The 25,468-nt window shown below is 40.6% G+C and overlaps 1 protein-coding gene across 1 annotated transcript; it reads left to right on the top strand.

The window, feature by feature from the left end:
• Window positions 1-377: 377 nt before the first annotated feature.
• Window positions 378-24,881, top strand: ccdc12 (coiled-coil domain containing 12; the record flags this gene model as incomplete). Its single annotated transcript, XM_079738846.1, has 7 exons — window positions 378-536; window positions 8,755-8,825; window positions 23,638-23,717; window positions 23,847-23,908; window positions 23,993-24,027; window positions 24,203-24,279; window positions 24,549-24,881. 7 exons carry the CDS (start codon window positions 378-380, stop codon window positions 24,626-24,628), a joined length of 564 nt encoding a protein of 187 aa, XP_079594972.1. The 3' UTR covers window positions 24,629-24,881.
• Window positions 24,882-25,468: the final 587 nt, after the last annotated feature.

Below are 25,468 nucleotides of genomic sequence, written 5' to 3'. Positions count from 1 at the left end.
CAATTCATCAGTTAGGCCTGCATTGGATAGCACATAGCCTTAATACCATCATCATCACATCATACCAACAATAATCCCGACATTATTCAAATACAAAAGGGCACATGTGAATGGATTAAAGAAAACGGCCTCACAGTTATGCCTTTCACATCCAGTGATAGGCATACCTTTAATTGATGAAAAAGTTAACGCGCCAAAAGTAAATAAAACATCCAATAATAATAATCGTACAAAAACAGGATAGCTCATCCAAACGTATTAACAGAATTTTAATTGGTGATTTTTTATTCCTTGCAGATTACAAAATACACGGGATGCCGCCGCCACTGCTCGATGCGTTCGTCGCTCGCTGTTCAGTCTGACAGGACAACCAATCGATGTGTTCGAACCTCGTGGATCTGTCCGACAGGACAACCAATCGATGCCTGCGAGGACAGATCACTTTAAACAACATGGAGCAGAGCGTCGGGTCGTTGCAGGAGCAGGCTTTGAAAAGAAAGGAGCGGTTAAAAGCATTAAAGAGCAGAAAACTTCAGGTGAATTATTGGTATCATAGTCCTGTGTAACATGATGGGAAGAAGCCCTGATTTGGTCAGCTAATGGATGTTTACCAGCTCACTTTTACACAAGCTAGCTAGCTCTTAGCTACCTTCTACCATGGCACGTTTGTTAGTAACTCACATTATGCTGGCGCTTGTTTCAAGGTTGTTAAACTACATACTTCAGATGATATCAACAAGTGTTTCGGCCATGGCCAAATAAACATTGTAGTGAGTTTGCTAGCTATCCTAACATCGACCATTCTCTGTAAAAGATCAGATTGCTACCGTTAACCTTGTCCTGTAACGTTATCTATCTATCTATCTATCTATCTATCTATCTATCTATCTATCTATCTATCTATCTATCTATCTATCTATCTATCTATCTATCTATCTATCTGGATGTTATTAAGAATGTCCAATGCCTTTGTCATTTTTGTATTCTCCTACGTGTATTTCAATTTAGATTATTGCGATATGGTTTTGTTAAATTTGAACTCTGTACCTGTGTAATTGCTTAGAGTATTCAGAGATATTGTCGTTATTGGAGAGAGCTTCCAGTTGATATTCAGTAGGACTTTTACCAGAATCTAGGCTTACTTATCTAACGGTAACTGTTAATTTCCATAACTATTGGTTATTATTCTCTATAGTTCAGAACTGCTCCAAGTTCTGATAAAAATAATAATTGGAAAACATCTTCAAGAGAGCCCCTTTCTGTGTTCAGGGACCAGCATGATTCAACCCGGTCCACTTGACATCGGGTAGGTGCATGACAGTGGTAGGCCTACCGTAAAACTTCAATAGCCCAGGCTTTTATTTGTTTCAATCACTGAACTTTCGAACAAAATTCTTGCTCAGCAAAGATGGGAAATACTATAATATTTATTATTTAAACCAGTATGAATATTCCTACCGTACGTAGGCCTATACACATTACCAGGCTATCGAATAACGCCTACACAGACACACACGCGCACACACACAGCGGAGTGGTAATCGGGAGAGTCGGGAGAATTGTGGGCCGTTACTGCGGGATAACAATATTGCGTTTATAAAAGTTCCTTGCAGCGCCGTCCGGCAGCCTGAGCTGTGCGCCCGCAACCTCTCACTCACTCACTCAACAGACGCAACGCTCACAAACTGTTAACGTCGCAACCAAGTCGATTTTGTCTAGAGGTGAGTAACTGAGCGGCCCCTCCCGAAGTGGTACAGCCCAGGTGGGCCTTGAACTGCGATTGGTCAGAAAGACGTAACAGCTAATGACAACATTGAACTCTCGTGCAGGCTCGAACAGAGTGACACAAAGGTTTGTGCGGCGTGCTTGTTGTTGTGTTTCCGGTGTAGCTAGATCCGGTATGATGTTGTAGTTTTTCTAACGACTAGTTGTTGCTAGACAGCAGGTGAAAAAACGACAATGTTTGCCAAGCCAAAAGAGCCTTAATCGCGCGATAAAAAAATGACCGCCGTTAAAATTAGGGATGGGTCCGAATATTTGATTATTCGATTATTCGTTCCCAAGGGTCATAGTCGATTTTTAACATTTGGACCGTTACCATATTTTCCCATTCAAATAAACAAGAATTAACGGACGGAACTAATGTTGGACAGGTGTCCAGGGGCATTATCCCGCTTATACCATGGTCACTTGCCATAGAAAATAAATTAAGACCATTCATTTATAGGGGGATTATTTGTTTATCAACACGGCGGATGTGCGCGCAGAATGATCGCAAACAGAAAATTTGTTTGACCGGTTGCCATGGTTATCTCTGTGGTTAATTTGCAGTTGCGTGTTAATTAGCGATGTTTTCAGTTTACTGTTACATTAAACTAATCAGAAAACGCGGTTATATGATATGGACCCAATAGTATCTGCGGTATAAAGGTTGGGACGAATTTCGAATTGTAATTATGTGCACTTTATGTTGAAATTATAGACCGTCCCGATTCCCATTGAAACGAATCGCGCAGTGATTATTCTTCAAAACGAGAGCTGGTAAATTGTGAAAAAGGAATTAAACTGTAATCAGACAACGCGGTTATATGCTATAGACCCTAGATAATCTGTGGTATAAAGGCTGGGACGAATTTAGAATTCTAAATATTTACACTTTATGTTGAAAGTATAGACCGCCGCGATTCAGCCTTTATACCACAGATACTATAGGGTATAGCATATAACCGCGTTTTCAGATTACAGTTTAATGCATTTTTCACTATTTACCAGCTCTCGTTTTGTTGGCTGAACAAACAATTTGACTGGAACTGCTTAGCAGGTAGTTCTTTTTTTGCGTTTAAGATACTGTGATTTCTTGCCGACGATCCATCCTTTGTGAATTTCGGCACACATCGAATAATCGATAATTCGTTCATACCACCCACCAATTATTCGACCATGAAAGATTTGAGTTATTCACATCCCTAGTTAAAATTGTTTTACGTTAACGCCGTTAATAACGTGCTAAACTGACAGCACAAGTTTTTACCTTACCTTTTTTATTTTTGCTTACTTTTGGATTAAATTGTGCACATAAATGATGATCGAATATGGATCACGTGTCTGTAAGTTGTGCAATATTAAGATTCCATTTTTAAAATCAGAATTGTATCTATTATTTGTGTGGTTTAATGTATGTATTTAAGTTTGAGGTTCAGGTCCGTTGGTAGGCACCATAGTTTTTTTAAATAACATAGCCAGACACAAAGGAACATGGTTAGTACAAATTGACTTGGCAAAATAAAGGACTGCGCTGCCGCTTTCTGTAGGTCGAACTAGCAAAAGTATTCCGGGAGCGAAGAATCGTGATACTAGCATGCATGTGTCTACTCTGTAACAGGAGGTACTCTGTAACGTGCTTAAATCCTTCCCAGCACTTCATCCGAGTCTCCTGAAGTTGCCGCGCAGGCGTACTGTGTAGCCTACAACATATTGTAGGAAAGAGGAGAAGACAGTGCTCAAGACATCTATTCTAATAGGGATGTGCATTTCTGGCAAAAATGCTATTCAATATTTGCTGAGAAGTATTCAAATAATATTTGAAACTCGGTCAATCAAGAACCCCCCACGCAGGCACACACGCACCTCGTATACACACACACATAATGACACACCTAGTTACCAGCATTCGTATTGTTCATCAGCAGAGAAATAGACGTTGATGTCGCTTAGCAACCGAGGACGCGGGGGTTGATAAGTTACCGGACTACTTGCGTAGTGATAGGATAGAAAAAGAAATCAACTTTCCTTGACAGCGGTCATTATATGCTTAGCAACGGTGAATTATCAAAAGATTATTCACCACCGGAAGTTGTGAAGGCCCATGCAAGTGAACGGAGCGTTTAACAGCATTGAGAAGAGCCGTGTAATAAATAACGATAGTCACATTCATTATTCGATATCCTACGTGACTCCGACAATTCGACGGTCGTTGCCCATCCCTACCTTCTAAGAGGACTAAATCTGAAGTATGGGCATATTTTGGGTATTTAAAAATACCGCGCTAATACCAAAAACCGGGATAATTTTGGTGACAATAACCGTGAGGTTAAATTTTCATACCGTTACATCCCTAATGACAATTTCTGGGAAAGTAAACAGTTATTACAAAATATAACAAACTTTTCAGAACTTTCAATTGGAATTATTTTCTAGTTATTTTGTTTGTGAAATTATGTTAACCACTATCAAACATTGCCAATCACACCCATATATTCTGGTTTGTTGCTTGTCGCTAAATCTAAATCTATTCTGGAGAGAGGTGTTTTATGGCCTTAAAGAGGTTCTCCAACAGGAGGTTCAACTAGACCCCACTGTACGTTTACATGCACATCTTAATCCGATTACAGCCATAGTTAGCCATAGTCCTCAATTGGAAAACTGAAGTAGAGCACAACAGTGTGGTTCCGGAAGTAAAAATCCCATTCATTTTCATCATTAAGATTTTGATCAAAAGCAATAATGTCGTAACCATCCAAATTATATGTACCACGCGCCATTATATTGTGTATCTATGGTTTTTGCTCCTGTAGAAGCCACACATTAAACGGGGCAACGTCTAGTTTTTAAGCTTTTCTTAACATCTAGAGAAACATGTTTGTCACAAATGTCATTGAAATCACTACACTACCCATAAATCCTGTAGTGTGACACAACATCTTTGATTGTTGGAGCTCGCTGTTACCAGGAAACTTTACTGCACCCGCGAAAGTGAATGTCTGCTACTGCAACCAGAGAATGTCTAATAGGAAGGAATAGGAGTCCGTAGACGGGCTCTGCTGCTACTAAACCCGATCGCTTACCACAGCAACCATGATTTATATTAATGGAACGTTAGAGCTGTAGAGAAAATGAGCTGTACATGTAGAAAAATATGTTGATATATATGTTGAGATTATATGATAAAAAATTAAAACGAGTAACGCGTTGACTGCAGTCAACAAAGGAACTTACCATGCCGATGACATCGCTATGCACTGTATGAAACACTAACATTCACACACACACAGAATATATGACAACTTCTATTAGCAATATAAACAATATAATAATGACAAAGGTTATAAGATGCAAGAAATGCGCAAAAACTATTGGGTTGGAACCATTGCGAAAAGGTCCACAATGGTTTATGGGATGAGGAGTTCCTTCATTTGTTACCAAAAATAATGTACACAGTCTTGTACCTTTGCCTTTGCCGTAATGATAGGCTATATTTTGCATGGATTGATTTGTTTTATTATGTAAGTAGCTTGTGTTTAAACAAACTACTGTCGCCAATAACAATTAAAATATTAAAATATTTACCACTGGAGCAGTATTAAAAAGCGGAAGCGCTTTCACACTAGCAAGTCGTTCCAAACACTGCTAGGCAGCACTCTAGCCAGCACTCTAGCCTCATCTCCATAGGACGCGACTAGCAAGGAAGTGTTCTAGCATGGTTGCAGCCTTCACTTTGGGAAACAGCCCTAGTTTGTGGCTGTTTCCCAATGTGAAGGAAGAATGCTGAACGGCTGCCCTTTTAAGGACGCCACGTCATAGAACGCCGACAAGCATTGTTTCAAAGATGAGAACACTCTAAAATTCGCGCCCTTTTCGCGTCCTTTGCTCTTGAGAATTCCGAGAATTTTCAAAGATGCATCGCTGGATCCTCAACGAGCAAAAATACTCACAATCCTTTGCGTTCACACACTGGGTATTTAAAATGTGTGTATGAAAAGCAATACACATTGCTTTACACAAATGAAGTTATTTGAAAGTGTTCAGAAATATTTTGTGCTGTATTGCTTTTTATAGATTCATCATGTAAATGCAAAAAAATAAGCTTAAAGACCTGTGCGATTTTTGTTGCAACGTAATGATAGGCTTTATTTTCCATGGATCCATTTGTTTTAATGTGGACGTAGCTGGTGTTTAAAAAACCTACTGTCAACAAAAACAATTTCAACAATTAAAATATTACAATATTTACCACTGGAGCATTATTCAAAAGCGGAAGCGCTTCCACACTAGCAAGTTGTTCCAAACTCTGAACGCTGCAAATGCTAGGCAGCACTCTAGGCATCACTCTAGCCTCATCTCCATTGGACACGACCCGCAAAGAAGTGTTCTAGCAAGACTGCAGCCTTCACATTGGCTGCAACCTTTTACGCTTTTTACATATCAAAACAAATCAATCCATGCAAAGTATAGGCAATCATTATGTTGCAAAAACGTTGGAAAAAGTCGCACAGGTACATTTTTTGCATTTACCTAATCTATAAAAAGCAACATTGCACAAAATATTTCTGAAAACGTTCAAAAACATCACTTTTGTAAAGCAATGTGTATTGCTTACCAGACGCAATTTGTAAATACCCCGCGCAGCATATGAACGCAATGGATTGTGGGTATTTTGGCTTGTTGAGGATCCATTGATGCATCCTTGAAAAATTTTGGAATTCTCAAAAATAAAGGATGCGAAAAGGGCGCGAATTCCGAGCGTTCTCAACATTGGAACAGTGCTTGTCGGCATTCTATGACGTAGCATCCTTAACTGGGCGGCCGTTGAGCATGCTTCCTTCACTTTGGGAAACAGCGTGTATATCTATGGGCAACAACAACACGACTATCGTCTCCTACTACCGGCTCACGGCCCCTGGAAAAGAGCTTGAGCGCTCGCAGAACACATAATCCAATCCCAATCGAATTGAATATATACATGCACGATAATGCGACTATCAATCAAATAACCTAGGGGTCTTAATTCGACTGAGAATCTTGATTCGGTTCGATTTTAGTCTTGACTAAGGTGTATACATGCATCTTAATAATCCAATCATGTAAACGCGCTTGCACCATTAGGAGAAATTCCTAAAAGACTGGATGGTAGGGCTAAAAATATATATAACGTAAATCAGTCCTGTATAACCATAAGGGCTTGAACCAGACCCTAACACATGCAATACATGGATCCAAAAAGTATGGGACCTTTTATCAGATGGAGCAAATTATAATTCATTGGCTTCACAAATCTACTTGGCCCAGTGGTTATCACTGGTGCCCTGTCCTGGGTCCTAGGTCTGAACCAAGGAGGGGGGCCTTTCTGTGTAGAGTTGGTATGTTCTCCCCCTGTTCACTGGGGTTTCCTCCCAAACCAAAATTCAAAATATTTGGGTTAATACTCCTGCCAGTGCCCTTGACCAAGGCACTAGGGCAGGCAGTAGGACGACTAACTGCTTCTAGTGATGGGTTAGATGCAGTGATCATATTTTGTTGTATCGTACTATAGTACTATTAGAATCTTCTTATGAAACGACGGAGCCCTGTCATGGCTGCATTAACAGATTTATTATCCTGTGTTCTCGGTCCTCCTCTCTTAACTCTTTTACATTCCCACTACTCGCACATCACATACCTTCCCTCCCAGAGTAAAGAGATAACGCCTGTATATAACATTGCTTTTAATATTGATATGTTTAATATTTATGTACACGGCACATGTGGAAATTATGTTTTTGTTTATTTTTCTTAATTGACTATAATGTGAATAAATGTTACAGCTGAAAAATAAATTCTTTGTATTAAGGTGTATATATTGTACGGTTGTTGAAGACCAAATTCACATTTTGTTAAAAATGTGTATAAAAAAAATGTACCTCCTGAATGCTTCAATGGCATGCTGAATGTAAATTGGATATTTGACTCTCAAATAATCCCAATGGTTTTTTTTCTGTTTATACGCATGCAAATGCTAGGCTGGTATGTGTAACCCAAGGCTGTTGGAGAGCCACTGCACCTTAAATGGGACATAATATGAAACAACACTTTTCCTGGGATTTGGGGTGTTGTTTTGGGTCTCTGGTGCTCCCACATGCATACAAACTTTGTAAAAAGTCTGTACATGATTTTTGGAGTGAAATTTATTTCTGAAAGTACCCCGCCTAAATTTACCAAACGAGCGAGTCAGTTTCGGTGCCCCCTCCTACGTAGGAAGGGGTACATTTGAATATTACCTCCCGCTTCCCCCTCCAATCAGAGCATAGCTAAGATTTTGTGGACCAGCGGACGAGCGGAGAGGTTCGCATTTCAGAAGCAGGGATATTCCATACAAAAATAGACGTCATATTTGTAAGTTTGCCATGTGACTGCCTGGCATGGAGTCCGGCGGAGCTGCCGGACTGCCGCCGAAGCTCTGGCTGTAGTCCGGCAGCTCCGGCGGGGGATCTTCAGCGGCAGTCTTGCAGCTCTGGCGGGGGGAGCTCGGTGGCAGTCCAGCAGCTCCGGTGGGGGAAGCTCGGCGGCAGTCCGGCAACAATCACTTCTCCTCCATGCTGTGGTTCACTCTGACAGCTCGTTGGTCAATGGGCAGCAGCTCATTTGCATTAAAGCTACAGACACCAGAAACAGCACATTCTGAAGGGACTGAAACAGAGGGGAATAGCGCTAGGCGATTTTTTTTTCCAGCAAACGGCTTCAAAAAAATGTTTTCTGGAACTCATATACTATGTTTAATTGTTTGAAAAACACCATAATATGTCTCCTTTAAGCGCAATTGCATTGTAAGGCCACTCTACCTCATATTTATTTTATCATTGGTTTTGTGATTGATTCCTACAGAATGAAGGCAATGGTCTTTAATGCAAAAAAAGTCACTTGATGATTTGATGAATTCTTATCTTGCATGTAAATGATGTGCACGCAGTGTTAATTGAATTTGTGGCGATGATCTTGCAGGGCCGTGACGATGAGGAAGGAGAACCTGAGAGGAAGAGGGCCCTGGCAGAAGAGGCCGAGGAGAAGCACAGGTGAAGGACCTTTCTCACTTTATTAATTAAATGGACTGATACACGCAAGCAGAGGAGACCAGGAAGACTATTGTTACAAAACAGGAACTCTAGGTGGTTGCATGTGTTATTGAAGTACAGTTTAATCTCCTATCTAACGGGACATGTTCTCAAAGTATAACGTCCTAGGGTTCATCTAGCTACTGGAATATCCTGCAGTTTACGTGATTGTTGGCCGGAAAGGAGCAGCTTGCCCCTCTTTCCTGCACGAAAAAAAAGATTTTTTTACATAACAATCTCCCCTCTTGATATTTGGCTGTTTTACATTTTTTGGTGCCTCTATTATATTATTCACGGTAGCCGGTAATCGACTTGTGTGGACTTTCTGGAAACATCTATACTCGATAATCAACGAAAAAAAGGGTCTGGACTGGTGGGCTTATTTTATGGGTCTTCATGCCGAAAAAGACCCTGGGTTCAATTTTCGCCGGAATTACACCTCAAATAAAGCAAATTTAAGATTTTTGCATATTTTAAAGCAGGAAGTGTAAGAGGGCTCTAAAAAACTACAAGCACTAGTTCCTCATTTTCAAACCCGCCTATAGGGCGTGGGACCCACTGATGCTACAGACCTATTACAGATCAGTGCCAGTGGGTGGGACTTAGGGGCGTATGGTATAAACGGTATAGAGAGTACACCGGTGTGAATTTGCACTACGATATGGATTTTGACTTTACCGTGTGACCGGTCGATCACACCAGCGCTAAAGAAGCAATGTGTACCAGAGACGCAGTCTTTTATTCATAATACCATCCAGAGGCGCACACAGCTTTTGGCCGTGTTCTATAAGATATTCTAGAACACTTCGGGAGCTCGGCGGGAGACCTGGAGCTCTAGATCTAAATAATATAATATAATATATAGACATCTATAATATAATATATAATATCACGGCCAAAAGCTGTGTGCGCCTCCGGATGATATTATGAATAAACGACTGCGTTGGGTTCTCCGACGTCTCTGATCCTTCCACATCAATCTGAAGTCGCGTTCAGAGAGTTCAGAGAGACAAAGCCAACATTTCTTCCCCCAATTCCTTCTCCACCATGGCCAAGAATAAATACACAGGTCTTATTTTGCAAACCCATACCCAGTAATTACAAGCCGCACCCGACCAGACCCGCTATAAATTGATACCGACGCCCGACCCGCACCTGAAGGAAAATTAGACACATTAGATGGAACGCGGGGGAATTACACTATCTGGTGTGTTGCGTGGTGCTTTAGATTGCTGGGCAAAAAAAGCACATCATCCACTGTGAACGGTTTTAGTTGACACCTCCACTCCTGAATAACATATCCAGCACCGGGGAAGTCTCGCTCGAGATCGCAAAACCCGCGACCGACCTGCGTTTTCAGGCGTCCGACCCGACCAGCACCCGTGTCCAACACAGTACTTTTTTATTTTTTTGTACCCGTTTCATCCAAATTGTATGGGTCACCAGTTGGGTACCTGCGAAGCACTCTGGCCAAGATAACCCCCACTACGAGTCTTGTTGTTGAGGAAGTACTAGAGACATCCGAGAACCAAACGCAGTCTTTAATTCATAATATCATCCGGAGGCACACACAGCTTTTGGCCGTGATATTATATATTATATTATATTATATAGATACCAATATATATATTATATAAAACGGCAACAATCACTTTCTCCTCATGCTGCGATTCACTCTGGACTGCAGGGAGTGAACGCTGATTAGCTGTTATGTTACGTCCCTCAGGGAGTGAACACTGATTGGCATTGTGGGAGTTGTTGTCTTCAATCCACAAGCGCCAAAAAGTCACTGTCTGCCTTTTCTCGGTCAAGGAGGCACCAAATTAGATATTTATGTTACTATTCCATTACATATATGACCCACTTTCAATACAGATTCATGTCTCCACCGGTGAAATGCTGCTTTAAGTCATGCCATTCCTGATGGGCTGTATGTGGAAACAATGTATCCTGACATTGGTATCCTGAAAATCTCCTGAAAAACACTACCCCTGAGGTAGTGTTGATGACGCTTCGGTCTGCCTTTGCATGTCATTGAGTGGCACCCTAAATGAAAATCAGCCTGTTGCCTTTTCTTCGTTGAATGGTTAAAAATTATTTAAGCGTTGGCAATAGGGGTGTGAACGGTTGCAAAAATTTGCAAACGGTTACACAAGCCCTTTTTTTTCGTGTACACGTTTAACCTTTTTTTTCTTAATTAATGATTTTTTTATTTTTGTTTAAAGTGGACCTCAGTCGCGCTATAGGGGGATTATTTGTTTATCAACACGGCGGATGCGCAAGCAGAATGATCGCAAAAAGAAAATTACTTTGACCGGCTGCCATGGTTATCTCCGTGTGGTTAATTTGCAGTTGCGGTGTTAATTAGGATGTTGTCAGCTTACGGTTTCATTAAACTGTCATCAGAAAACGCCGTTATATGCTAAAGACCCTATAGTATCTGTGGTATAAAGGGACAAATTTCAAATTATAAATATGTACACTTCAGTATGTTGAAAGTATAGACAGTCGCGATTCCCATTGAAACGAATGGAGTGGTGATTATTCTTCAAAATGAGAGCTGGTAAAACGTGAAAAATGAATTAAACTGTATTCAGACAACGCCGTTATATTCTATAGACCCTAGAGTATCTGTGGTATAAAGGCTGGGACGAATTTCGAATTATAAATATGTACATTTATATATGTTGAAAGTATGGACCGTCGCTATTCCCATTGAAACAATGGCGCAGTGATTTTTATTTTTATTCTTTACGGTTTTCGTTTACTGATTTTTCCTAAACTGTTATGATTTACTAACCGGATACACGTGCACACCCCTAGTTGGCAATGCTTTTCAGAGCCATTGGTGCTGAACGCTAAAAGATAGGTCTTATCTTAACCCTAAAAGTACACGTCATACAATAAATTAAAATACATGAGTTCATAGCTTCACGCGTATATAGAAAATGTTTTTATTATTTACAACAGTTAGCTGAACATTATGGCTTCCATTCCCTGTTTTCTCAGTTAAACACACGATTCAACTACATTTTTCCAATGAGTGAAATGAAGCAAAAAAATGCAATCTCTTTCTCCGGTAATGCAGTCGTTCGCAACGCCTTTCTTCTTCGTGGTTTCTTCTATTTGTTCTTCTAGTTTTTGCTTATAAAGAGCAAAAACTCTTTATAAGGGTGGAATGACACATAAGATAATGTGTCATTCCATTTGATTATTTAATTTAACTTCAATTGGATTGAATTTAAAATAGAATTTTTAAAGTGTGATAAATTGCGAGTTAACTCACCAATACTATGCGATTAATCGCGATTAAAACTGTTAATCGTTGCCAGCTAGTTAAAACGGCTCATTTGACCCGCAAGGCCATCATCTGTTGAGCTGAGTGGGAGCTGAACTATTTAGAGCAGTTGAACACTTTAGAGCAGTTGAACACTTTAGAGCCTTCAAACAATGTAGAGCAGCCGAACACTGTAGAGCAGCCGAACACTGTTGAGCAGTCGAACACTGTACAGCATCATGTTATATTAAGGCAAGGAGCTCCGTTGGCCCTTGTCCATGTCGACATTACTTCATAAGCTTATTTTTAATTAAATATACTACTTATCTAGTGTGCCATTCACTAAAGGTATATTGTCAAGTCGAAAATATGACATTCATTTTGATTGAGGTAGCTATACCCTACTTCTAGCAGCTATATTTATTTATTTATGTATATTTTGTATATTTATAATATATAAATACATGCGGTCAAAAAGATGTGTCAGCCCAGCATTTCACCGCAACATGTGAAAGTATAATTATGATGTATCATGTGATTTGATGCATAAGCATTTAAAAGTACTACACCACACAGAATGTTGTTAATATATGTGTGTGTAATATATGTGTGTAATAAACAGAAGGGCAGGTCTATTTATGGCAGAGCCTGAAGGTTCTGGATAAATGCTTGGACCAATGCGGGGCCACCCTGGGTTCGAGGCAGAACATGACTAGCCTTCATCATTACGATGCCCATACAAGGCATTGGTCTTTCCAGTGTTGGTATGATGGATGCGTCAGGAACATATCATCTTCATGTTGTTTTTGGTATTTTGCTTGGCTCCCCAAGCGGGACGCTCCTATTGTATTTTAGTGAGAGCCTGCAGACTTTGAGATCAGTGTGTACAGTCCTGAGAGCCGTCAGGACTAGGGTTGAGCACCGAAACTCGGTTCCAGTAGGGAACCGGTTCTGACGTAAACGGTAGTACCCAGATCGAATAAGAACGCACATTTCGGTGCCTCATAACGGTACCTGACATTTTTTAACGCCCCTTGCCCTGCCCCCATGGTGTTGCGGCGTCAACTTGCGTAAGTGCTGGGCGGTATACCGGTTCACACCGAATAACGGTGTGTATTTTCGTTATGATTTTTATAGACCGCCATACCGGTGTATTTCACAACGTTTGGAGCGCTGCGCCGCGCGACACTGACGGGACCCTTTTCAATGTTGCGCTTCTAAACACGCATGGTACGGCTACGACTGCGACTCTCTTTATAAGTCCATGACTGCGAGGCGTGGTATTTCAGGCCAACTGGTAAAAGAGTGTGTCACGGCTATCAAACATACAAACCATAGCCTATGGGCGCCTCGGGACGGACTTGTCAACGCGCTGGGGCATCACTTACTTGATGTTGTTTTGATTGAAGATCGGCAGGTTGTAGTGGGTGCGTGCGTGGATGAATGAACGTGTGTGTGTGTGTGTTGCGAGCGTATGTGATTTCAAAGTAACAATCTCAAAGCCGATGAATGCATCAAAAACTTTCTGTTCAAAACCAAATAAACAAATCAAAAACTGAGTCGCTTATTCGCTTCAAATACTTTCTTTTCAAAACTTATGAATTAATATGGCGCGGTACCGAGCGGTTGAAAACAATGTTTGTGTCTCCTGTGGCTGCCTTGCGCACCTGCGTTATATTACCTAATAAGACTTTGGCAGTAATGTTGTGCCATGCACGCAAGTGTAAACGCGAGCAGCATAGCTGCGTGCCTTTTTTTTTATGTTATCAGTCACAGCACTCACAGCAGCCTTTCCTCTCTGTGTAAGTTGAGTAAATTAATGCCAACCGTAAATGTAACATATCTAGTAGGCTAGCAAACACCGTTGCCATTCAACAGCGTGTGACAAAGTGTGCTATGTCCTAAACTTCAACTCAGTGTCCGCTGACTTTCTGCTGGACACTGGACCTTAGTAATTTTTCTTTGAATAGGAGACCTCTCACATGAATGCTGAGCTCCAAGCACATAACTTAAAATTATTTAAATACAAGGATGTGAGCAATGTGTTGACTCAACGATCGATTCTCGACTCTATAAACTTCTTTAATGCTATTTAAAAAATTCTAAACCTTTCTGTTTCCGCCGATTATACATGTTGAATCGGCCATGACCAAATCGGTCCGACTGCCTTTTCTGCCGATGATCAGCAGTCGGAATGGTGCGTCAGGGTCATAAGGAAAGCGCAGGTCTTTTGAGCTCCGCAACTGCTGTAGCCACGGGGCCAAAAAAACCAAAAAGTTGATTCATGACTCAACACGTCGGCTCACAAAATAATGAGTCGTTAACATCCCTAAAAAGGAAACAAAATAGACAACCTGAGAATAATCATATAAATAAGAGTAACTTAGGGCTTCAATCAAATTTAGAAAAATAAACAAATGTGTACTGCTAAAGTAGTCATGTTGGGTGCAAGGTCATCAACCAAAATGTTAAATTAATTTGGGATGTTGGAATTTTTGTTCAGATAAAAGAGTAAGTCCATAACTACATGCTATCAGAGTAAAAAAATATGTAATAATAATAATCGTACTACTATATAATAGCAGGCCTGTCGGACAAGATACTGAAGTTGGTCAGTGCGCATGTGCCAAGCAGACTGCAGCTCACACATACACTGCACGCATGTACCCCGCGTACACGCGCATGAACACACGTGAGCTGACGCAGACGTTTCAAGACAAACGCAGCGCAGGACACCGCATACACACACTGCACGCACACACATGCATGCCAAGCGGCCTGCAGCTCTCACACACACACACACACACAGCACGCGCAAACACGCACAGACACCACACACACGCACGCACGCACGCACACACCCGCACACGCGCACAAACACACGCAGCGTTTCAAGACAAAGGCAGCGCAGGCCACCGCATACACACACCGCACACACATGCACGTGTTGAAAGACAACGGCAAGATTGATCCTGCATCCCGCAATGTCTTGCAATATTGATATCCCCCCCCCTCCCCCTTTCTGTCTGTTTTAACAAACTCCCCCAGATAAGACGGTTTGTGACTGTAGAAATTGCGATAAAGGAAGTGAAGAGAAAATTTCTCACGTTGACAAGCAACGGCAGGTCGTTAATTTTTGTCATTTAAAAACCGTTAAATTCAAACATCGCGCCGACCGGCACATCAACACACAAGTGTCGTGTTCTTGAAGAAAGTAGTTCAATCCGGGTCGCTTTTAACTCACTTTATTTGTTAAAGTATTTCAGTATGGTAACTATGAAGCAAAAGGAGGGAATTGTATTTAACATGCGTGGAGAGAGATACCACAGAGCTATCTTCCAGCCCCAGGGGCTTTCCCCGGGGCTCTCAACGGGTCTGCCATATGTCTCTGACCTCATCTGACTCCCGCTCCCTGTTTGTATCAAGTAGGCGTGGCCTATGTGAAGTGGGCGTGGCCTATGTAACGTATTGGCTCCAGCTTCCTCACCTGTCTAAAGGTGCTGCCATCTGTGGCTGGAGTAGTTACTGCAGCTTATATGTTCGATCCTGCTTCCTTGTGGCTATGTGGAGGTAATGCAGCCCGTGTGTTCGATCCTGCTTCCCTGTGGCTATGTGGGGGCAGCTTATGTGCTTAAAATACGTAACACAAGTCACGTGATCTTAAAGAGACAGCGTCCCTATAACACAACGAAAACATGTCAATAACACAGTATGGTGTATAATGTCTATAGAGTTCACCACAAGACTACACTTTGTTGCTCAAATGTAATATTACTCTCTCCTCCTTGAGGCTACCGAAATGTCTTTAAACTTTGTTGCTCAAACTTAATATGACTCGCCTCCTTGAGCCTCCCGAAATGTCTTGCGATATTGATATCCCCCCTCCCCCCTGCGGACTGTTAGTTTTATTTTTCTTATGTTTTGTGTGTATGTTATGTGTGACTGTAGGCTACTGCTGCCTGTCTTGACCAGGACACTTGAAGCGATGTTTAATCTCAATGTTGATTATTATTTTCAACTAACATAGTAGTTGCCATGCATTTTAAAATGTCAATGCACTTTTCAGCCCTGAATAACAGTAAAAGCTATTGAATAATTGGTTTGCATGCATAGTATTTTACACTTTCCAGTGAACAATTACCCCTGTTACCCATAAATTGACTTATCAAATGCTCACACACTAGCTGCTTTCAGACACACGTGTAAGTCCTGATATTCTCCTGCTATTCTCCTGATGGGCCGTATGTGTGGACAACATATCCTGACATTTGTACCCTGAAAATCTCCTGAATAATACTACCCCTGAGGTAGTATTTTCTCCGTAGGAAAGGTAAATTAACTTGTATGTGAATTAGGAGTAGAAAGTCTGTATTTCTCAAACTACTTGAGTGGGCGTATTGATGATGCTTCTGCATGTCATTGAGTGGCCCCCTAAATGATAACCAGCCTGTTGCTTTTGGTTCGCTGAATGGATAAACAATATGCAAACGTTGGCAATGCTTTTAAAAGTCATTTGTGGTGAACGCTAAAAGATAGGTCTTATTAAAACCCTAAAAGTACACATCATACAACAAATTACAATAAATTAGTTCACAGCTGTACGTGTATAGAAAATGTTTTTTATTATTATTTTTTATTTTTGTTTTTTAATTTTTTTTTTTTTTTATTATTATTACTGACAACAGTCAGTTGAATATTATAGGGTCCCGTCCTTCCACTCCGTTTTCTCAGTTAAACACAGAAATCAACTACATTTTTCCAAGTGTTATGTGAAATGAAGCAAAAGAATATGCTCTCTTTCTCCAGTAACGCAGTCGTTCGCGACACCTTTCTTCTTTGTCGTTTCTTCTATTTGTCTCTTAACTCATGCTCCAATCTTTCATCGATCAGTGCTTCGGATTTTGTGTATGTAATGGAATATATGCATAATTTTAGCAACATTTAAGATGATCGCGATGAGTTCTGCCTCTTCTGCCTCCATTTTATCGATGGTCAAATCAAAACAAACTAATAATAATAATTGATTGAGTTCATATAGCGCTTTTCTAGACACTCAAAGACGCTTTACAGTGAAGGGGGGACCTTACTAACCACCACCAGTGTGTAGCACCCACTTGGGTGATGCACGGCAGCCCATCTGCGCCAGAACGCTCACCACACATCAGCTTGTGGTGGAGAGTGAGGGAATTAATGAGTCAGCCAATTATACAGGAGGATGATTAGGGGGCCAGATTGAATGAGCCTGGTTGGGCCAGGACACCGGGGAAACCCCTACTCTTTGCGATAAGCGCCCTGGGATCTTTTTATGACCTCAGTGAGTCAGAACCTCGGTTTTATGTCTCCTCCAAAGGACCGCGCCTTCCACAGCACAGTGTCCCCGTCAAAATTTTTGTAAAGAGAGTGGTTCATAAGTTGAGTTTTATTTCAACATTAACAATAACAATGTCTTAACATTAACAATAACTCAAACTATTGCAAAACATTCCAAAACCATTATGTGAATAGTTTGAAAATGTTTTTATGATCATTACCTCCAACCTAAGAACAGAATCAAATAGAACCTCTAGGTGGCTGTATACGAGAACAGTTCAACAAGTCAATCTCCCTACATGTTGTAGAATATTATTTGCAACACATGGCATCAGACGTGAAAAAAATGAATGTTTCAAAAGTAATATCACATACACATACTGTAGGAAGGGGAAATAGTAATACACAAGCCTGAAAGCTGGTAGCGATCTTGCTGCCTCGCAACATACATTGACTTACAATGCATTGCATTTGCAAAAAAATTAATTTGACAGGACTTTGTCACTGAGTTGTGAACGATGGGGTCGCATTATCACCCCACCATGGCTGAACAAACGTTCCACAGGTGCACTTGATGCAGGGACTGCCATAACTCTTACCGCCACCTTGAACAAAGAGGGGAGGGTGCGCCTGTTCATGGCCCAAAACTGAAGGCAGCTCTGTCCATCACAAATGTCCAAGTAGTGGTTCAACTGAATTTGGGGACTGGAACTTGAATCCATCTTAATTGTTTTGCGGTATGCTGAGAACAGCCCAGTCTGATGCTCTGGCTTTGACGGTGTAATTTGGTCCTGCTCATCGGTGGTTGGACTGGTCATGGTCGTGGTCGTGCCAGCATCTCTGAGAATCAAGTCTGATAAACAAGCAAAAACAATAGTCACAAAATATTTATATAAAAATTTCAATTTTGTCCACTTCATTAACATAAATGTGGGAGGGAAAATATTAGGAAGACTTTCAATATAACACTCTCCAGTACACCACTGTCACCCACTACAACCTCAATAATAACTATAAAGTAGAATTATCACCTTTCTGACAAAGTAAACAAAAACTGAAGTGCTCAGTGTGTATATATCAACATACTGAACATTTCTTTTACAGCCTATTTCTTCTTAGGTCTGACATTAAAATTGGATTACTACGGAAAAAATAACATACCTTTTATCATCACAGACACATCCTCCTTGATGTTTTCAGGGGCCAAAACATCGTGGGCCAACCACATGGTGCCGAATGAAGGATCCAGCAGAGCAGCTTTTAGGTATAGAGAGTCAGAGAAGGGCAAGGTTGCTCCATCACTCTGGTCATCTGCCATCCTCACATGTACAAAGATCCTTCTGAATCTTCTTTGGAGTGATCCTTGCAGGCTACGGATCAAGCGACCCAAGTAGTGCACTCTCTCTTTTTGATTTTCCAAGTGGTGATTTAGAGAAAGGATGCAGGGTACCACAGCACTTATAGTGACAATCTTTTCTCCTTGTGTGAGATCCGTGGCTTCTCCAAAGGGTAAAAGAACATCCACCAGTTCCCTTATCTGACTCCACTCTCTAGCTGTGAATACTGTCTCTTTGTGTCCCACATCTTCAAGAACTGTTGACAGTTTCAGTTGGTCACAGTTAAGCACTGATTTCAGTTGCCTCAGTGTGGCATTCCAGCGTGTGGTAACAGAGGCAGGGATTCCACACTGTCCAAACTCCATCTCAAATTTGTCTTTGAAAGTGGTGCTTGTGTGGAGCAAAGAGCTCAACCTTGAAGCTTTGGAGAGAGCTGCACTGATTATTTTAGTGTATTTTAGGCCATCACCTATAGTCAATTGAAGGGTGTGTGCAAAACATTGAAGTCTTGTCTGGGACTTTGCACTCAAGACATTTTCAACCCTCTCCTGCTCTTCCACAGTCAGGTCGTTCCAAATGTTGAAATCATCAAGGTCATCATCTTCATCTTCCTGTCCAGGAAAACATGTAGAGAATGCCTTTTTCATGTTTGCAGCATTGTCACAGATGATGTGGTCGACCTTTTTTTTGATTTCATATTCTTCGCATATTTGCTCAAACTCTTCACAAATTCTTTCCCCTGTATGGGAACCTCTGAAGCGGTTGCATGCAAGCAGCTGAGATTTCAACTGAACTGTCATCTTCGATGTTGATCCAATGTCCTGTGACTCCAAGAAAGCCTCTCATCCTGCGGTCTGACCATATGTCTACAGTCACTGACACATTATCTGCCATTGCTAGTTCATTTTTTAGCTTGATTTTTCTATCTTCCACCAGACTGTCAATCTTTGAAGTAATTGTTCTTTGACTGACTGGAGAGTACTTGTTGTCCACTATTGACAAAAACTAATGAAAGCTTTGATGTTCAACGATGGACAATGGCATGTTGCAATTTATAATTAGGTCCGACAGTATTGAGTGTGTAATGGCTTTCTGCTGGGGATGGTTGCAGTTGTATAGTTGCACACTCCTCGATTCATTGAATTGGGAGATTGAAGGCTGTTTAAGATCCAAAGTTGCTTTGGTATGGATGTACTCTTCATATCTGTAGACAGTAAAAAGAAAAGAGAGGAATATATTTAGCCCACATTATGATCTTCATTGCATAGTAAATCATTAGAAATATAGTTTAGTTCTATGAATGCAAGAATCAAATAAGATTAATTGTAATCTTGGAACTGCAGACCATATAGCTAGGTCTCAATCAGTCTGTTAAATTTCTGTGAATTGGCTGTTTTGAAATGCACTGAAATGTTCATACATGAAAACAAAATCTGTTAATATGCAATCTGAGAGGCAACTTTTATAGGGCTTATGACAAGTCAAATTAAAATCAGTTTTCCTAGAAAATATTGACTTTAGGATACATTTATAATATTAACAAAATCAATATTCTTCACTCCTTTCTTTCTTTACAATGTAAGGTAATAATGTATTAATAGCTTATAATACATATTCAAAATTAAACATTTACAAAGCTGATGATCATTATTGTGTATATGTACGCTATTAAGTGACTCTTAGCAAGGCCTACATTTCATGGCTTTCAGAAACTTTCGGGAAAAAACTTGACTGAATTTGATCATCAGAACATCTTGACTTTACCCATAGAAAGTGTGTAGGTATTTACCAAGAAAAACGTTAAAAAAACAGCTTAGAAAACAGTTAAATGGCAAAAACCAGCTTGTTGATACAACTTTTTTTCAAGTGAATGAGACAGAAAATAAAATAGAGCCTCAAATCTATCACACCAAATTCCCTTACAATAAACTATAAAGATTGTGGCAAACAGGATTTGCATTATCAATGCTACACAACCATCAATCAAACACATAGAAATACACTCTCTATTCACCCATAGTTTATCTCAAGCCCTCGCTCACACACACACTCTCTCTCTCTCAAAAACTTGAGGTGATGTTAATCTGCAATGACAATCCGCGAGTCGCGGCTGTTATCAGCGTGCATCATATACACAAACACTGTTAAATACAGAAAAAAAGCCTTCTCCAAATAATTTCCCCCCCACTGCTTCTAGCCCCTATGCGTCGCATATAGTGCATAACCACCTTTTGGGCCACTGATATTATGCATATCTTCAACGTAATGTTAGCTTAATAAACTACTATGATCATTCATGTTAGCAAACGTTACCTTTCTAGTTAACGTCTGAACCATTTGACCAGCCAATAAGACACTTTTACTTCGCATTTTATTGAGAAGACATATACATTAGGTAGCGTTTAAGCTATGTTAGTGTTAGCAAACTTAGCTTTCTAACAGCCGTTACAGCTAGCTAAAAGACGCAGTCACATAGCTTACCTTTTTTTGTGGGTTTTGTAGTGACGGATGAAGTTGGATGTTGTGGTGATCGTGTCACTGATTTTTGCGCTGCAGACCTTGCATACCGCTGTCCTCTTTTTCTTACCGTCATCGACAACGTAATCCTTAAACCCAAATTGAATTATTTTTGGTCTTGCTGCCTCCATGACTGCTGCTCCTGTAATGACCTGCTCACGCAGTGGCAGTTTGTCCGTGCAGAGCGCAATCACCCGAGATGCGTGCATTCATTGCACTGTAAAATCACACAATCATGTTTCAAAATAAAATAATAAATATATATATATAAATACAACATCATTTCTAACTTAATCTAACTTTAGATTAAGTCATCTGTCTCAAGTCTAAGTCAAGTCTCAAGTCATGAAGACCAAGTCCAAGTCAAGTCGAGTCTTTTATCAGTGTTAGTCAAGCAAGTCTCACGTCCTCAAATTTGCGAGTCATGTGACTCGAGTCCCCCATGTCTGTATATTAATAATATAATTATTAATATATAATAAGATTCATAATATTCCGGAGGCGCACACAGCTTTTAGCCGTGATATTATATATTATATTGTAATGTTCGGCAGCGACGGTTTATTCAACCATCAAACTGTATTCAATTCCGAACGGTAGGAATAGTAACTGTAAATCCATACGGTAGGTAGGTAGGCAACAGTAATAACGATAGCTCCACGGTAGCAATCGATATATATTCTGCTTGAAGATATCAAGATATGACTTTTGGTCCATATCGCCCAGCCCTAGAAAGGGCTCAGAAAACATGTCTGTCCAAAGTCTGCATTTTCAGTTAATTGATATAGCTCCCTCTATCGCCCGATCTGGGTACAATTTGGAGAGGTTGCATTTTCAGTTAATTGTTGTACCGCTCCCTATGGCCCGATATGGATGAAATTTGGAGGGGTTCATCATAAAACTTGGTGTAGTGACCCATATGCACACTTGTGTGCATATGGGTCACTACACCAAGTTTTATGATGATTGGTTTAAGTTGGCCTTTTGGCATTAAGTTAATTTGAACGATTTTGAGCCTCTGGCGGACATGTTGTTTTGTCAATCAACTTAATTTTACACCAAAGGTCCAACTTTAGCAGTTGGACCTTTGGTGCCCAACAGCCACTAATTTGGTCCCGCTCAAATCAAACATTCCGTCTTTGAACTGTTGTGATTTTAGTCACAGGCCACGCCCATTTCGATGCCATGCCCTAATTGGAAATATGTTCTTTCCTTTTCAGAATTTGTTTGGTTTGATTGACTCAAGTTAACCCCGCCTTTAGTCACCTATCATTGATTGGGCTAATGTGGATGTACAGCCGCCATTTTGTTACAGGTTCTGGGCTTCCTAGGCTCATTTGCTCAACATGAGGAGATACAAATGTCTACAGGATTTCATGACTGTAGAAGAAAAAGGTCAGATAATATGTCCGTCGAAAGTCTGAAAAGTCTGCAGCTATGTTAATTGACATAGCCCCCCCTATCGCCTGTTCTGCGACAATTTGGAGATGTTGCATTTTCAGTTAATTGTTTTACCGCTCCCTATAGCCCAAGGTTTAAGTTAACCTTGCCTTTTGGCATTAAGTTCATTTTGGACGATTTTGAGCCTCTGGCGGCCTTGTTGTTTTATCATTCATATTCATTTTACTTGAGCAGTTGGAACTTTGGTCCTCAACAGCCAATAAGTTGGTCCCGCTCAAATCAAACTTTCCGTCTATGAACTGTGATGATTTTAGTCACAGGCCACGCCCATTTCAATGCCACGCCGTCATTGAAAATATGTTGACTTTATCTTGTTCAGAATTTTATTCTGAACAACTTTTGTATTGGACTCAAGATCATAGGAGTCCATTTTGATGTTGATATAAGCATTTAAGTCTTTACGCGTTTTAAACTACACCCTTTTTAGAAGTCAATGGCTCCTGGGTACTTTAATCTTTATTATACAGACTTCGCTTTATGTCAGATTGAAGAGAATGGTCCATAGATGACATGTGCTAAAGGATTTTTGTCTGAGAGAAAAAACCTAGGATCCTTAGGGAATTGATTGTTTGGCACCCTAATAGTAATAAAAACACTAACAATTACAATAGGTTGCCTTGGCACCCTAATAATAATAATCATCGTGATACTGAACAAAATTAAAGAAAAATGTTTTCACTACTAGGCAGCACTGCCACCTACTGGAGTGTTTTATATGTCCACAAGGGATGTTTAATATCATAATGGAGCCAATTAAGATATACATACTCCAAGTACTGCTATAGGGCTGCAATTGCTATGTATTCGTAGTACTGCCCCCACTAGTAGTCATTACCTCTGAAATCCCGTCTGTCTTTCTGCATCACCGCAGGGAGATCAAGTTGAGGAACTACACCCCAGAGGATGAAGAACTGAAAGACAGACAGGTCCCCAAAGCCAAGCCTCCTTCAGGTGAGAACCTCCTTCACCAAGAGCTGGGTAAAAACACCAGGGCAGGAGGCGGACCTGATCTGTGTCATTCGACTTTTGGTAAAGTTTTGTCGACATGCATTAAAATAACATAAACCAAATGTTTTTCAGTGGAAGATAAAGTAAAAGAGCAACTTGAGGCCGCTAACCCAGAGCCCATCATCGAAGAAGTGGTAGGTACTCTCTGGAGAAGTCTGTTTTCTTTGTTTCAGTTTCCTTATTTTGTTACTCATTGCTGGTCTTCGGTCTTCATACAGGATTTGGCCAACCTGGCCCCGAGGAAACCTGACTGGTGAGAGCTGACCTTTAAACATGGCTTTGATTGTATTCCAATGTATTCTAGGATGTATTTATACTTTTTCTTGTATATATTTCTTGTTTTTCACAATATGTATTCACTATGCCTCTTTTATAGTGATTCAATTTAAACCTTTAGGATCAACAAAATAATTCATCCTGTTTCTTAGGGATCTGAAGCGAGATGTGGCGAAGAAGCTGGAGAAACTGGAGCGGAGAACACAGAGGGCCATCGCAGAGCTCATCAGTGAGTACCTTCAGCATTTTGTGGTAGGATCTGAACTCAGACCTGTCTGGGGGTGTGTGTTTGTTTCAGGCTAATTGCTTTGTGATTATACAACCAGACGGGGCCGGAAGCTGTATGATAATATTGATAATCTCACGTCTGCCATTTTCTGCTGGTTGTCCCAAACCTGAACCATGGTTCACTGCAGAACGCATGCTTAGCGGCAGCAGTCGGCCTTGCTGCCCATCTGGCTAGGAAGGAATCTTATTGACAGCGAGTGTGTTTTACAGGGGACCGCCTTCGAGGCAGTGAGGAAGAACTGGCGGATGCCGTTGGAGCAGTATGTGTGACAGAAGGAGATTCAGACTGAACTGGACTCATGACACCTAGTGCCACAGCAGGGACCCGGCCTCCATACAGCCACATTCAACTTGTGTTAGGGACACACTGTGGTCACTGGAACAACCCTTTTCTATGTCCTATTGTCCTACATCCTATAAAATGTCATGATGTATGGTTGCTGATGAAGATGGTCAAACACAGTGTTTGCAGGATGTTGAACTAGCTCGCCTACCCTTGGTTTGTAAACAGTCAATGTGATAAACTAAATGTTTTATATTTTCCCGGAAAGTCTGCACATTTTTTATTGCCTGAGAATGTAATACGTTAAATTTTTGACCTTTTTATTTCCTCCAACTCTACAGTAGTTGAAGGAACACATCTTACTCCCTACTCAAATGAATCGAGTGACTTTGCTATAGCTGATATGTTGGGATATTGATAAGGGATAAAAATGAACATGTTTTGGTATGATTATCGCTAGTGTATCAGTAAGCACCTATGTTGCAAAAAAAATCACATTAATATTTCACCATAAAGTGCAGTCAATATCTACTGAACTACATTGCTCATCCATAAAATAAAATATTGCACCAGTAGTTATTGAAGATCCAGCAATTTCCCGTCTATATATTCTACTCCTTTCGAAATGTTAACTTAACGGAGGTCACATTAAGTGTCTGCCCTTCCAGACCTAAAATGACACTGTACATAGAAGAAAGGGTCAATGAAGAATATTCCATAATTCAGTTGATGGAAAACCATATTCCTTCTATGCACTTATACTCTAAAACAGAGGTCTTCAACAGGGAGTCCGCCAAAGTTTTGGTTGATTAGACATTTTTTTTATATTCCCCCCGCAATTGTTTCC

This window comes from Pollachius pollachius, assembly GCF_949987615.1.
Source record: "Pollachius pollachius genome assembly, chromosome: 1".
In the NCBI taxonomy this organism is placed as follows: domain Eukaryota; kingdom Metazoa; phylum Chordata; class Actinopteri; order Gadiformes; family Gadidae; genus Pollachius; species Pollachius pollachius.
This window is presented reverse-complemented; position numbering and strand designations above follow the sequence as displayed.